General features: G+C 33.2%; 1 protein-coding gene across 2 annotated transcripts; it reads right to left on the bottom strand.

Annotated features, from left to right (window-relative positions):
• Nucleotides 1-3,685: 3,685 nt before the first annotated feature.
• LOC139088418 (probable methylmalonate-semialdehyde/malonate-semialdehyde dehydrogenase [acylating], mitochondrial) lies at nucleotides 3,686-10,710 on the bottom strand. Of its 2 annotated transcripts, none has more exons than XM_070637636.1 (8): nucleotides 10,583-10,710; nucleotides 8,006-8,104; nucleotides 6,011-6,371; nucleotides 5,870-5,937; nucleotides 5,746-5,779; nucleotides 5,310-5,364; nucleotides 4,238-5,143; nucleotides 3,686-4,030 (listed from the first exon to the last, which is right to left on the bottom strand). In XM_070637636.1, the coding sequence occupies exons 2-8, from the start codon at nucleotides 8,033-8,035 to the stop codon at nucleotides 3,916-3,918; spliced, it is 1,569 nt and encodes a 522-aa protein (XP_070493737.1). In that variant the 5' UTR covers nucleotides 8,036-8,104; nucleotides 10,583-10,710; the 3' UTR covers nucleotides 3,686-3,915. The 2 variants fall into 2 exon arrangements, with proteins under 2 accessions (XP_070493737.1, XP_070493738.1); XM_070637637.1 differs by lacking the exon at nucleotides 10,583-10,710 and adding an exon at nucleotides 8,330-8,478.
• Between the last annotated feature and the right edge of the window lie 4,574 nt (nucleotides 10,711-15,284).

The raw sequence follows: 15,284 nt of genomic DNA, 5'->3' as shown, positions 1-15,284 counted from the left end.
AAAATTACAGAGCACTTTAACGTCGATTATTACAATATTGCTTACAAGCAGCATAAATACACTGATAAATGTAAACGATACATAAAAAAAACTTTCATGTCTAGACAAGAAACCACTGTAATTGTAAGCAAGCAGTTAGAATTGGGCAATGAGACTTATGTCCCGAAAAGTTTGCTTGTTAATAAAAAGACACATTCAGTAATTGAGAACTAATCCTTCGAGCAAATTTGATGGCAGTCAACCATGAATTCATTTCCATTGAGTCACAAAAACACTCAGCAATTCTATCCAAATTTTCATTTCATTTCCTTTACCCAAAAAAAAGTGAAAATATTATTTATGAAGTAGATATAATGGAAGTTCAGATACCTTAACATTAAATGACAAAGAATAAAAGTTCGAGGAACTTCTGGAAGGTCATAACACAATGTCGACATATAACAGAGTAGAAGTATCAAATCCCCGAGAAAAATTATGAAGCACGTAATTTATAAGCAAAAGGAAAAAAGGAAAAGAAGAAGAATCCTTAATCAACTTTGAGGACATAAATTCTTCTGCGGAAAAATATCATTTAGACATTTCAATTTCCTCTTTTTGTCCTCATCATCATAAGAACAAGTGGAACTGTAAGTGAACTCCAAAAAATATTAAAATAAAGATGATGGAAATTTTATGGGCGTTTTTCCATTTCTATTCAAAAATTTGTAAGAGGCACTAAATATATAGCATAGAATTTATGGAAATGTCGGAATCAGAATCCTTTCTAAGTGGGGCTGTTGAAAAGGTTTGAAGCAGTGCTAGTCGATCTTTTTTTTTGTTATGGCACACCTTAGTGCTAGGTCATGAGCAAATCATGAAATAGCTAGTATGTCTTGGCACACAGTTTGGACAATTATGTCTTAAAGCAGTGATGATCAACCTGTGTGCCACGGCACTTTAGTAAAATTTTAGAAATGTCATGAGCCAAATGAGGTGTTTGATTCCAGTCAAGACTTCCCACCAAGGTGTGCCTCAAAAAATAAAAGGTTGACCACCACTGCCTTAAAGCATACATGCTCTTTATATTATTGAACATTTTGTTGCAAATAAATTTTATTTTGCATCATTTCCAGTGATTATTTAAGGTAAATAAAATATTTTTCTTACAAGTGGGAACAGAACAGATGTAGGTAGAATGACTAGACATTGATGCTTGGATATAACTGCTATGGATTTATGAAGAGATAATCTCCTTGAAAAAAATAATTATTTATCTGCCGATTTTTATTAAAAATCCTACATGCTGAGGAATTTTAAAGAGGGAATTTAACCTTGATAATGCAACTACTGGTAATGAGGTGCTTCTGTTACATGAAGTAGCTGATGCTAATACTCAGTATTGAAGATGCATACCCGATCGGCACAATATGCCAAACTATCATTTATGTTATACAAAAAGGATCAATATCAGCCATCACAGTATCGTCAGGGCAACCTTGCTCCTTATGGTTGATATGTGGATGCAGCGGTGCTAGACATAAGAATACCAAGTTCTACCAACGATAGGTGGATAACATAGGTGATAAGTAACGAACTATATCACCTGAACTGTCCGTCCCCTAGAAATCGATCAAAATGATCAAATAATGCCAAAATGTGAATTATCAGCTCCACATCCTTAGCATGAACAGGCTTCAATTGCATGCCATAACATCAGCAGATCTCAAGCAACATCAGCCATCCAACAAAGTCATCAGAAGTAATAATACAAAATTCTTCCGCATTCTTATTAATTTTTAAGGTATCCAGGCACCATAACAATCCACCATTTTACCCATTAAAAAAAGATTTCCTTTAAAGCAAGGCACAACAATTTATGCGAAATAAACGTTCCATTCATTACATAAAGCAAAGGAGTCCCATTCATACTTCTTCATTTCTTTTGCTGCAGGTCATGAGGACGAATAAATGGACATTATGGCCATGTTTTTATGTTCTATTCTTCTTCCACTTACACAATATAATAAAAATATATCCGAAAATATTTTTTCTTCTTGCCCTTCTACTCTATGTCTCTATGTTGACCGTAAATAGCCAGAATATGATGAAAACAACACTCTTTGTGTTCATTCGACTACAGAAATGGAAAGGATTTTTATACTGTAATATGAAATGAGTAATTGTATGAGTACAACTGTCAGGAAAACAGCAGCACAGCAAAAAAGTAGAAAAAAGGAATGAATTTTTTCCTTTAAATTGTTGCCTATTGGCCTTCGGTCATGTTTTTATGGATGCTTTCATTTCGAAACGAAAATAAAGAAGAAATAAAACTCCAAATCGACCCCCGAAGCTCAAAAGCTCATGCCTAGGCAGAAGAAAAAAAAAGAATGTTGAACCCTTTTTACTGTATATGCTACTTCCATTTGAAATGGCTCAATAAAAAATTCCATTTTCGTCGTTTTTAGTTTCTGCTCCAGGTCTTTCCATGGTAATGACTCATAAAATCATTTTTTTCAACTATAAGTGTGTACGGTTGGATGGAATGGAGATTGAGAAAAATAAAAGTAGTTCAAAATAATGAAAAGTTGGAAGAATGCTGGATTTAGACAACGGACATAAGGCGAAGGTATCAGACGGAGATGGTCGGCTGACAGGAAGATTGTTATTGTTGCTTAATTTGACATGTTTTTGGTGGATATTCTTTGGCATGTCTAAATTTGTAAACTAATTATTCTTGGCAACCATACTTGCTGTCAAATAGACAATTTTCATGTAAATTGCCATAAAATTTGCCACCTGGCTGCCATGAAAGACGTGTGTCTATAGGGTAAGCTGATTTTGATCCAATTGTATGGCGAAAACTGCGGTTTGCCGCATTGTGCCGTTTAGATGAGAATTGGCAAAATGCAAGAACTAAGCAGTCAGACATCTAATGGCCAATAACTCTTTTTTCATTTGAAATGCCAAAACTATGTATCATCATCATGTACATTAAAAACTTGCAGAAACAAGTGAGTAACTCAATCGGAATTAATAAAATACAAAAAAGGGATCGGAAGGATATTATTCCTATGTCCAACTTCTATATTTTTTAATTTATAAACTTAACAGGTATGAAAAGTATATCGAAAAGTTGTAGACAGTATAAATAAATACATTGTAGATGTTTCTTTTAACAAAAATAATTTGTGACTATGGAAATGTTAAAATGTAACTAAGCCTTAAATTGACCTTAAAATGTATATTTATGGTATATAGCCAGTGGTGGTCAACCTTTTGTTTTTTGGGGCACACCTTGGTGATAATCATTGTACAAAACTGGAAATGACCACGGTTCAAGCATTTTTGACGGCACTTTAATGTGCCTCGGCACACAGGTTGCCCACCACTGATCTATACAATGAAGCAATTCTTATGAAAAACAGAATGCAACTTTAATTCCCTTCCAACAAACTTCTCATCCTCAAAACATAAAAATCAACTAAATTAAAAAGCTTTAAAACTTACCAAACAACCAGCATACCTCGAATCTGCATTTTCCTGTTTGCACACCTGGAAAATAAAATTATTATTTTTCCATCCAAACTGGATTATTTTTTTTTTGCATCACTCCAATTACCATGAACACTCAGTTCCAATTGAATTTATTAAAATGAATCCTGAAAACTTGAAAGTTGAATGAACAGCACAACAAAAAAGTAAGGAATTGAATTTCATTTAAAAATTTAATAAATGCACTTTCCGAGACTGCTTGTTACAGTATTTTTTTGTTACAGATTTTGGAAGACTTTAGTTCTTATACAAAAAAAAAAGGATTTGAATTTTGTTATACTTTATATCCCAGCATTGCCCTTCTTCCTGCAAAAAATACACAATGGCAATAAGAAAATATTCTGCGAAGCATAAAAAGTTTTGCTGGATTTTTTAAGAAGTTTCTTATTTCATTGTGGGCATAGCGACTGCTGCTTGTGTATGGGTAACATCTGTTTCGCGCCATAGTTGAGTGACTGTCTTCGTTTGGGTATAGAATTTAATGCCCTGTTTACCGTAGCTAGAAACAGTAAAGAAAATAAAGCAAACAAATGGATGTGGTGAGATTTTGTGCAGGAATTGGAAATAAAATTTTACAATCACGTGCATGAGCAGCGCCTTTAGAGACAAATTTCATTGAACTTATAATTTGTATTTGAAATATATCCGTAAACGTGCTCAACAATCCATAATGGACATTTCTAAATCAAACATAATAGCTACTTACAAATGCTCTGATCCCCAGAAGCTTCCACGTGAACCAGTGAATGAGAACATTGGCAATGGAACTGGAATTGGAACGTTGACACCAATTTGACCGGCATCGACTTCGTTGACGAACTTTCTTGCTGTTGCACCATTTGTTGTGAAAATGGCTGTTCCATTACCGTAAGGATTCTTGTTAATCATCTCAATGGCATCATCGAGTGTGTCAGCTGTCAATACTACGAGAACTGGTCCGAAAATTTCTTCTTTATAGCATTTCATTGATGGCTTAACATCAATAAGAATTGTTGGTCCAACAAAGTTGCCGTTATCATATCCTTCAACCTTAATGTCACGACCGTCGAGAACGATTTTGGCACCTTCTTCGACACCAGATTGTACTAAGTCTAAAATACGTTTCTTTGATTGTGGTGAGATGACTGGACCGACATCAACACCTGGTTTGTCTCCTGGACCAACTTTCAAGGCTGCTGCACGTTCAACCAATTCTGGAATCCATTCACGTGCTTCTCCAACAAATACAGCAGTTGACAAAGCCATACAACGTTGACCAGCAGCACCAAATGCAGCACCAGCAAGTTGATTTAATGTTGCATTCTTATTTGCATCAGCCATAATTATACCATGATTCTTAGCTCCCATATTACTTTGTACTCTCTTTCCATTACGACATCCACGCTCATAAATGTACTTGCCAGCTTGGTCAGATCCGACAAATGAAATAGCTCTAATGTCTGGATGATCACAGATGAAATTAACCGCATCATGTGCACCATGAATAACGTTTACAACACCGGGTGGACATCCCGCTTCATTAAGCATCTCACAGAGTAAAAGAGTTGCGCCTGGATCACGCTCGCTTGGCTTTATAATGCTTGTATTTCCGCATGTTATGGCGACTGGGAACCTTTTTTTATTCATGTGTAAAAAAGAAGGAAATGGAAGGAAATTTTACAATCGACAGGCAATTGCTTATGACAGTGCTACTCAAACTATGCTCTGAGACGCATTACTTTGCATCGAAAAAAGCATAAAGGCACTGAGATTATGATATAATATTGACGAATACTCACATCCAGAGAGGAATCATAGCAGGGAAATTGAAAGGTGTAATGCCAGCGGTGACTCCTGTAGAATAAAACGGGATATAAAGTGTTATTTAAAATCTTTTTGATTCTTTTTTTGATGACATCATGAAGCATGCTCTTTGTCTTTTGGAGATGAATGCAAAATTGCACCAATTGCTTTGATCTTGACATGCTCGATGCTTTAATGCAGGTTTGTCCAAACTTTTTTGAGTCGTGGCACTCTTTGGCTGTACACCTCGAGCCATCAATCACCCTTCTTATGGAGAGAGGAGAGAATATGCTGCTGGTGCCGCGACCCAAAGTTTGAACAATCCTGAACTCTAATGAAACATATTGTCAGACTTCATTAAAATGCAGCGACATGTATACAATCTCTTTAAGGACCAAACAAGATGAATGAATAATTTGCATGGTAACTTACCGAGTGGAAGTGTATAACTGTAAGTATCCATATCCTAAGCAGAGAGAAAAGAGATGTATAAAAAAAAGTTACATCATTAATAACAATATGTAATTGCATGACTTTATTTCCATTTACTCCATACCTTTGCAATGTTTGGAAGTGTTTCACCAAGTTGCAATGATGTAATGCTGCACATGTGCTCAACAACCTCTATAATAATTAATGAGATAAAATGGAAAATATTCAGTCAGTATAAAAAAAAAGTTATATTATATCAACTCACGCAATCCTCTCAAAACATCACCCTCAGCATCAACGAGTGTCTTTCCTTGCTCCTTTGTAATATTTTTTGCAATTTCTGACATGTTGGCACGAATGATTTGCTGTAATTTAAACATAACTTGTTGACGTGTCAAAATTGACGTTTGACTCCAAGTTTTAAAGGCACGTTTCGATGACTCAACGGCAGCATTCATTTCGTCTTGTGTACATTTTGGTACGCGTGTAACAATCTCATTTGTTGCCGGATCATGTAAATCAATCCATTCTGTTGCCGTTGAATCGACAAATTTTCCATCAAGGAACATTTTTACGGTGGGTGCGACATTTGTTGTGTTGTATGAGCGCTTGATGATATTGCGTACCTGTTGGTATATACAATGAAAATAAAAATTTACACACATTTTTAGATATTAAACATCGAAGGAGCAATAAAGGTGGATTATGGATGTTTTTACATGTCTAACTATTTTCTAAAGTTAATGAGATTCAGAAATAGGTAAATGAATAATTTATGGAAAGATTGTGGATGGATGTTGAGTATGTGAAGTTTTGCTTTCATTGTGCCTTAGGGGTTTGTACAGTAAGTGCTTCTATATAGCACAAAAAACCGCTAAGATGAAGATTTTATCCTTTTAACACTTTTAGGTCGAGTCTCATCTTAAAGACCTAGCTAAGATGCATATTAGGTCGCCAGCTATGTCCTAAGTCTAGAATACATCCTAACAAATCTTCCCAGAACCAACAATGCCAACCCAGCAATCGATTCCAACTAAAATATCACCAAAAAACTTTCTCCTCACTCAACAGTGCCAAGGGAGCAATAAGGCACTAATAAAAGGGTTCTTCTTATTGAGTTAATTTCTGTAAGTTTGTTTCATGCATGAATTTTTATGTATGAGACAAGCTTAATTATTCAACAAAAGAAGAATAATAATTAGAATAAAATTTATGAGGATTCACATTTAGCCATAAAGTAGATTATCACATTTTAGAGGAATTTCTTCTTTAATCTTTGTGATAAAAAAATCGATATATATAACCCTAAGGCACAATTAGCATACGCATAATTAATTATTAAAATCAATTTTGTTTAGTATGTTTATTTGGAAGTAATCAGCTACTTTGTAATAATTAAAATTGGGTTAAAAAGGAAGGTTGAATTAGCAAGTTATAGTGAGAAGGAATTGAGTATATATTGTATAGAATGATTGTGATCAGCTGGAATTATCTCAGAAACTAACAAGATATATATTAAAGAACTTAATGAAGACAATCAGGGAAGATAAGGACCATCTTTATCATAAATCTTGAGGTCGAAATCAACTTCATTCAGCTAACAATCAATAAGCCTTCCTAAGAAGCACAAATTGGTTAATCGAATAAAATGGCCAAATTCCGGCGTAACTCTAATATGATGCTGAGAATGATCTGACTTAACTAAAGCGTCTTGATGCAAATCAAACTCATTTTCTGCTTGCTTAAGCCTGAATAGGACAATGTTCTCGAAAAGGTACAGCAGAGTTCGACTCGGATTTTGTATGAAAAAGTCAATTCAATGGATGATAAAACGTGAAACTGCTGCTTGTGACGAAAAGTACGGTGAGCTGTATTGTGGCGCTCAGGGAGTGTTCTAAACCTGATTAAATATTTAGCAAAATGGGAATTAAAGGATTAAGGGTTAGCTCTTCCTCCATACTTCGTAAAGGAGTTAGTTTATGCTACTCAACTATGTGTGCATAAGTAAAGAATTCAAGTAAAAGACATAGCTACTTCTAGAATACTCAATTTAGCATTTAAAATGAACCAAAGCATTCAATTTAAAAAACATACAATCATTTGCCTAAATTATTCCCAAAAAAAAATCAATTGATACCAAATGACAGACAAATAAAGTTTCGAGGAGGTCACAAAGGCTAATTTCAATTAATTATTTAAATCAACACAAATAGTCTAACTTTTAGAATTAAATTACAATTATGCAATAATTTCCACTTACCTCAGCAGTTGCTACTCTGAAAAGCGACATGTTTACTTTGAATTCCTTTTTTTGATATCAGTCGAGTCTGTCTCTCTCTAAATGTGATTAAATTTTAATCTGGATCAAATAAAAAAATAAATAAATATAGAATTTAATTTGTCAGCTACTTTAGGTCTCAAAAAAATGATTTTTTTGTTTTTTGATAAATTTCTTTTCATCCATTCAGTCACATCCACCCACATATATGTGTGTCTTTATATCATATAAGATAAAAATGTACATCAAAGCTCGTGTGTTGACAATAAAAAATAAGAAAAAAAAATTCTTTTTCGAGATATTTACGTTCTCTTCTCTAAGACTTCAGTCAATATTATCCACAAGTACGCGACTTTAGGAATATTTTTTTCAATTAGCTGTCTCTGTGAAATTCTAATATTGACTGAAGTGTCTCTTTTTTTGATTATGTATGCGCGACTCAGTAATATGCACACATTTATATCATATGAAGGTAGAGAAAGAACTTATGTTTATAGATATATGTATATGTGCACGTGTATGCTTTATACTCTATAAATGTGAATACGTAGATAAGAAAAAAGACGGGAGTTATGGCTTGTTTTAATGAAAAATTTTCTACGCTTTTTTATATAAATAACTTTTTGAGAAAAATATTGAGCATATAATTTGAATATGCGATTTATTCTCAAGTTCTACCTGACAAACTCGATCACAATGAATTATTTTATTGACTTATTTCATGTCTTTCATGCACATGTGACCTTTGACATTTTCATATTAAATTCATGGAATTTAATTATTTTTAAAATAAAGCTAAGAATTTAAGAGTTTGTTGGATGGAACGTGATTTTTAAATTGGTTTTTTATTTGAATTCCTCTAAAATTTACATCTCCTACACCTGGTGCTTATCTTAAGGTTTCCCTTAAATTAGAGGCATAGGATGCTGTAAAGGAGGTGTATTGCTACGTTAAGAGTAAGTGAAGAGACAAATGATTACCGAGAAAGCGATTCGAGACAGTTGAGACTAAGATCAATTCTTTTCAGTCTCCTCCACCCATCTCCCCCACCTAGATGAGCCATGAGGTCACTAGAGAGACCGCTTTGTCACTAGAAATGACCGCTGAATCACTGAATTAATGATAACAAGCGAATTCGGCATAACGGCACCTTACCGGCTGATTTTAGCCCACTTAAACCCAAAAAAGCGCAAATCTCCACATTGTTCCACTCACTATCAACTCATATGTACATACCATAAAACCTGATAAATCAATCAATCTACAAATTAATCACATATTCACCAATTTTCCATAATAAAAACCACCGAGCATGTAAACCAAATTATTTACGTAATAACTGCATTTACAACAAAAAAAGTGAACATCGAAATTGATTATATCAGTTTTAGCAACAGATATACAATCTGATAAGCAGAATAATCTGTAGATAAAAATATAAAGCTATACAAAGTTGCGATTCCTTCGAGCGTATTTAAATATTTTTTTATGAGCTCTTTCTCTTTAATTTGTGTAATAAAATTCAAGTTCACCAATACTTGTACATGTCTTTTTTTGACCAGTTCCACGCTCTCGTGCTCTTCTTGTTTTATTAATAACACAACCATGTTTTTTCGTTATCAGGAACGTTTCTCGTTCTTATAGGTTCAATTTTTTTGCATGAACGTGCCTCTCTCAAGCATGATGTAAGTTTTTGACCTTTTTTGTGGATTTTTAGAGGCTGTATGGCGCATTTATGGACAATTATCCAGTTTTTCGCTGATTTATTGCTGCTTGACATTATAGACAGTGAATTAAGTGCATTTTGATCCAGTTTAAGTGACTTAATCCTCCCTTAGCAACTAACTAACTGCCTAAATACTCAGCATCTAATAATATCAGCTGTTACACATATAATTAAGACACAAACTCTTTATATGACAATTAGATTACAAAATTAAATTTGTAATCTCAAGGAAATGAGCTAAAGAGATTAATTCTCATGTTACTGTGCTTCCGCAACAATTTAACAAGTGTAAGAAGTAGGCTTAAATGGCCTGACAAATAAAGGAATAAGAATAATTTGAGCAAAAAATATACATAACAATGCAAATCGGTCATTAAGCGCTAAAGTCGTTGTGAACATGCTGTATTTCGCTTTATTACATTGCGACATGTCTTGAGGATTTTTAAAATTAGAATCAATGCCTGTCTTTATTGCTATTTTAATGATATTCTTAGGAGAACTGCGACAGTTATAGCCGAAAACCATTTCAAGGTCAATTTAAACGTCTTATCATCGTTCACAACTTGTGTTTTCAATATAGATAAGTTATGTTCACCCCATATGACTAGTTTCATAACAATCATCGTCATCAAACCCATCCAATTATAGACAATTTAAATTAATTTAGATTTTGTAATGGAAATTGCACTTTGCATTTTTATGGAAATGAAATTCAATTATTTTACACCATTCAATTTGTTTTATAATCAGCAAATAATCATTTTATAATAGTTATGTCAACTAATTTCACTGGCAATGACGATAAATTAATTATGGTAAGCCTTTGTACTCACAATTTAAATTCAAAATAAAATTTTTTCGAAGAGAAATATTAAATTTCGTACACACGGCGCTCGATGAGACCACTTGACTAAACATATGATATTTTTACAGGCACTAATGCTATAGAACTTTTGTAGCTTTGAAGTAAAATGATTGTGTGGCTATAAATGTGATAAAATTAATAAAATTTAAGATTGTTTACCTTTTTTCAAACAAATGACTGCTGAGTGTATTCAGTGAATATTTTAGAGTTCAGTGAAAAATATTTGGTTAACACAATTTGAATTTGAAAAGTCCGTTAAATTTGAATTAGTCGTTTTTTGATAGATTTGAATGTAAAAGTACATATTTATCATTAAAGGCTGCATTTAAGTCAATAAATAATCGAAATTCAATAATAATAGATGTTGCTATTTCCAGCATCTTCAAAGCTTCGAACATTATAAGCTCCAATTTCATTTTACAGCAAAACAAAAAAATGTATTTTTTTCATACAGAGAATATCTCAGACAAGCAAGCATGTCGACGATTATGCTGGTTTAGAACGTGTATTTTGCAATAACAAGTTATTCCCCCATGGGAATCGTATGTGCTATCAACTTATTCTACCATAACATCACACTCCTAATTTAAACTGAATTGGTCAGTTAGGAAGTTTTCTCATGTGGGAATGGCTTGATTTTTTTGTGTTACTGCAGTTTTTTTGATTCCTGTTTCTCTTGTCTTGTACAGGGGAAATTACAATTTCCTGCATATTTTTTTATGAACAGAGAGAAAAATTTGTGAAACAGGAAAAAAAAGCACTAAAAACTTTTTAAATTGACTTTTGCTGCTCCTATTACCCTTACAGCTAAGCAATAGACATAAAAAAGGCGTTCATATAAATATAATATTTCTAGGTAGCTTCGTAATTGACTTTTTTTTGTGATGGAAAACCTTAGGGAACAATTTCGTTTAAGTCGAACCCTTTTAACTCTGAGTTATGTGATTCTGCCTATGGCTATGGCTGTTTTATGACGAAAATTCCTTTACATTATTATTATTATCCCTCTTTTGTTCTTATTTCTGTAATGATATTTGCTGGGATTTTTTTTTTTTGTTCGGCTTTCATAAGATTTATCTGTAGTAAATGACATTTTATGCTTCATGCTGATGTAATGCACATGAATTTTGTTTCGATGATGATTCCATCAGTACCTGAAGTTCATAATGATTATGCATTATGAGATTTACTTTTAGATTTCTTCATTAACGGAATGTGTTCATTAACGGAACTGCATAATTGTCCCGAGTAGCACAAATTGGTTAATGGATCAATAATCTGGCGTCACTCAGATCTGATGCCCGATTCGACTTAAATCTAGCTCCATGTTAGACTTTCATCTACCTAATGCCAAATTTTGGGTCAATTAACCCTCCTGAACACGATTCTGTTACCTATCTAGGCACCTAAAACTACAAGAGATGCAAAAAAACCAACAACTACAAGTATGAATTTGCCACTCACGCAAAGTAAATAACAAGCAGCAGTTAAGCTTATTTATTTTAACAACACTGACTAATTTGTGTTAAATAAATTATTATGCAAAGATTAATTCCAGCTATGACGGTTAAAGTAGATCATTATTTTCAACTTTGCCATTCCCAACTACTCGCAGAACAGTACTCATTGTTGTGTATTTTGCGAAGAGGAGAGACACAAAAAAAAATTAAGCAAATAAACAAACAAGCATCTATGTCGAGGAACCCAGCCATTTTGTGCAACAGCTACTAGTTTTAATATTAATTCTGATTTGTAGCAGGGCTGAAAATTTTATTTTTTTGTTCTTCTGCAGTAACTAAAATAATGTTGTCGGTGGAACTGTTTATTTACACAGCACGACATTTTCATCTATCTCCTGATGCAATAATGAATAATTTACAGTACTGCTACAAATTGAAACCATGTCACGAGCACAATGTTCAGTATGAGATACAAAGAATCCTGATGGAAATGCTTTTTTTTTTTGTTTTGTAGCTGATGAAGCTTAATGATTTAAATAAAATAATAATTAATTAAATTTTGTTGCGAATTGTTGAAAGCTCTTTACTTTGTTTAACGAGAAGCTTGCAATGCTGCCTGTGCATGAAAAAAAAGTAAAACTCTGTGTGATGTGTAAATTAAATTGGACAGCTCAATTTTTAACAAGATAAATCAGCACAGATTTCCTGTGGGATTTAATGAATACAGTAGTAAGTCATCAGCTAGTGAGCATATATTGGGACATGTGAGTGTGAATTGTTGGTTGTCTGAGACAAAGTTTATTGCCATTAGACATGTCATTAACCGAAATTTGCAGCCAAATCTAAATAGGTTGAACAAGCGTTGTCCAAACTGTGAGTTGGAGCCCGAGGAGGTGCTTGTTCCAAATAAAGCGGGAGTAACTAGATGAACCTAGTCTCAAGTGGTGAGGACAAAGTTCCCAAAATGAAGTCATCTGACATTTAAAATCTAATTATCTTATCACAAACTGAAATAGCTAGATCCAACGGCGTTGTCAGTTGCAAGCGCTTTAGCTTCAAGCTCTTAAGTTCATCACAGTACACTGATATTTCTATGTACTTATGGCATAAAGTACAGTCAACATTTTCTCATAAAATAGAACCGAACTCAATCCATAAAACTTTACTTCAAATTTCAATGAATAAAAAAAAGCTCAAAAAAATAAATAAATTCTTTTGTTGATTCAACCTTTCCACATTTTATTCTGTGAATGTTGATGGATAGAACTTTTTTTTTTCTTCTGTTTACATAAAGCACAACAGCAAAAATGTTATGAAAATACATCCTTTGTACAAAGTATAGAATGAGAATAATAAAAAAAAAAATGTTGAAAAATGGCCCACTCCAGTGTTCAAGAGAATGAGAAAGCATTCATCCTTTCATACCTGCAACATTGATGGAAAAAAAATTTAATTCCACGTTGAAAAAAAAAATCCTCTTCATACATAAAAAGCTAGTTAAATATTTTTGCTTCCCTAATTCATATGTACAACAATCTCCTCGTTCTACACATACATCGCGTGCATGTTGTTTTTAAAGCCAAACATGAGTGCTTATGTTTCTTACATACATCTCAAACCATATCCATCAAAATATATGCTAGCAGAGAATAACAGACAAGAGCGAGAGGCAAATATAATCCCAAGAAAGCTTTTTAGCATACCTGAAACATTTTTTTTGTTGCCTTATCTGACTTTTTTTTTTACAAAATAAAAGATGAGGAAGAGAGTGGAAAGGAACAAGGATATTGTGGGATATTCCGGTAAGGACTGAGTGGTTAGGGTGCATTTTTTAGGGGATTTAAGACAATTTTTTGTATGTCCATTCTAGGGTCCATTTGTTTGATCACTTGTCTGTCTCATTATGTGGTTCTTTCAGGGTATCTGACCATTTATCTGGTTATCTAACTGCTTTATGCATGCCTGCAGTCTTGTTGTCTTTGCTTTATTTTAAGCGATGCAGGCTTTTGACTGAACCATAGTTCTTTTTTATCAATCTTCCCCCCATCTGTCTGTATATCCTCAAGTCAATCAATCCATATACCTCAATTTCAAACCCCTCTACCAAAATGACACAGATATCCACCAACTCCTATCAAAATCCAGCTTTGCAAAATTTTTTACAACTTGAAAGCTTAAAAACATTTTCATGTCGCATGCTTTGCATTGAACAATTTTAGACTAAGGTAGGAAAAAAATGAAAATTTGTCGTTTTCATATTATTTTTTTGCGTAATATACTTTTTGTATGGTTTAAAGTCATGAGAGGAGCAGTACTGATAGTAAAATTTGCTGCTTTATTACCATTTTACCCGTCGATTCACATTGTATTGCGATTTTTTTTTCTGCCGCATATATACGCATATCATGTTATGGGAAAATATTTTGTCTCGCATTATTTCCTTAAGTTTATGGCTCATATTTTGTTTGATCTCATTATTACAATGGGGAAAATATAAATTTTCATTAAAGGTAAAATCTTTATGCCTTAATGGAGATGCAAGGGGCAAAGTTTCAGATAATTTGTGGGTATTTTTAGGTGGTTGTTTATAAATGATGTGTATTCTTCAAGACAGAAGGACAAATGATTCATAAATAATTATATTCACACCAAATTTGTAATTTTTTTAGGTTAAATTATGTAAGATTTCTTTTTCTGGGTTCGAATCCTGTCAAATCCAAAAAAAGTAAAAATTAAATTTTTTTTCCATACAAAATCAACATTTTTCATGCATTTTACACTTTTTTCCGGAACAACTTGCATTAAAATTTTTTTCCTTTGATGCACAATTCAACATAAAATCATTCTACACAAATTCTGCCTTCATGAAAACTTGTGTTACACTGCGTAATGCGTAGAAAATAATAATTAAAAAAAAATTTCGCAATTAGCAACTTAAATTTAATTTCTGCCGTATATAATTTTTGAGTACTATGAGTGCGGAGAACGCTCAGGTGGGTGGTGGGGGCGTGTCTCTGAACCATAGTACATTTTTTTTTCTCAATCAGATTTCTTGGGTTCGAATCCTGTCAAATCCAAAAAAAGTAAAAATTAAATTTTTTTTTCCATACAAAATCAACATTTTTCATGCATTTTACACTTTTTTCCGGAACAACTTGCATTAAAATTTTTTTCCTTTGATGCACAATTCAACATAAAATCATTCTACAC

The sequence above is a fragment of the Chironomus tepperi genome, unplaced genomic scaffold (assembly GCF_022539635.2).
Source record: "Chironomus tepperi strain 1889 unplaced genomic scaffold, CSIRO-AGI_Ctep_v1 contig_163, whole genome shotgun sequence".
NCBI classification, from domain to species: domain Eukaryota; kingdom Metazoa; phylum Arthropoda; class Insecta; order Diptera; family Chironomidae; genus Chironomus; species Chironomus tepperi.
The sequence above is the reverse complement of the archived record's forward strand: the minus strand, read 5'-3'. Positions and strand labels throughout refer to the sequence as shown.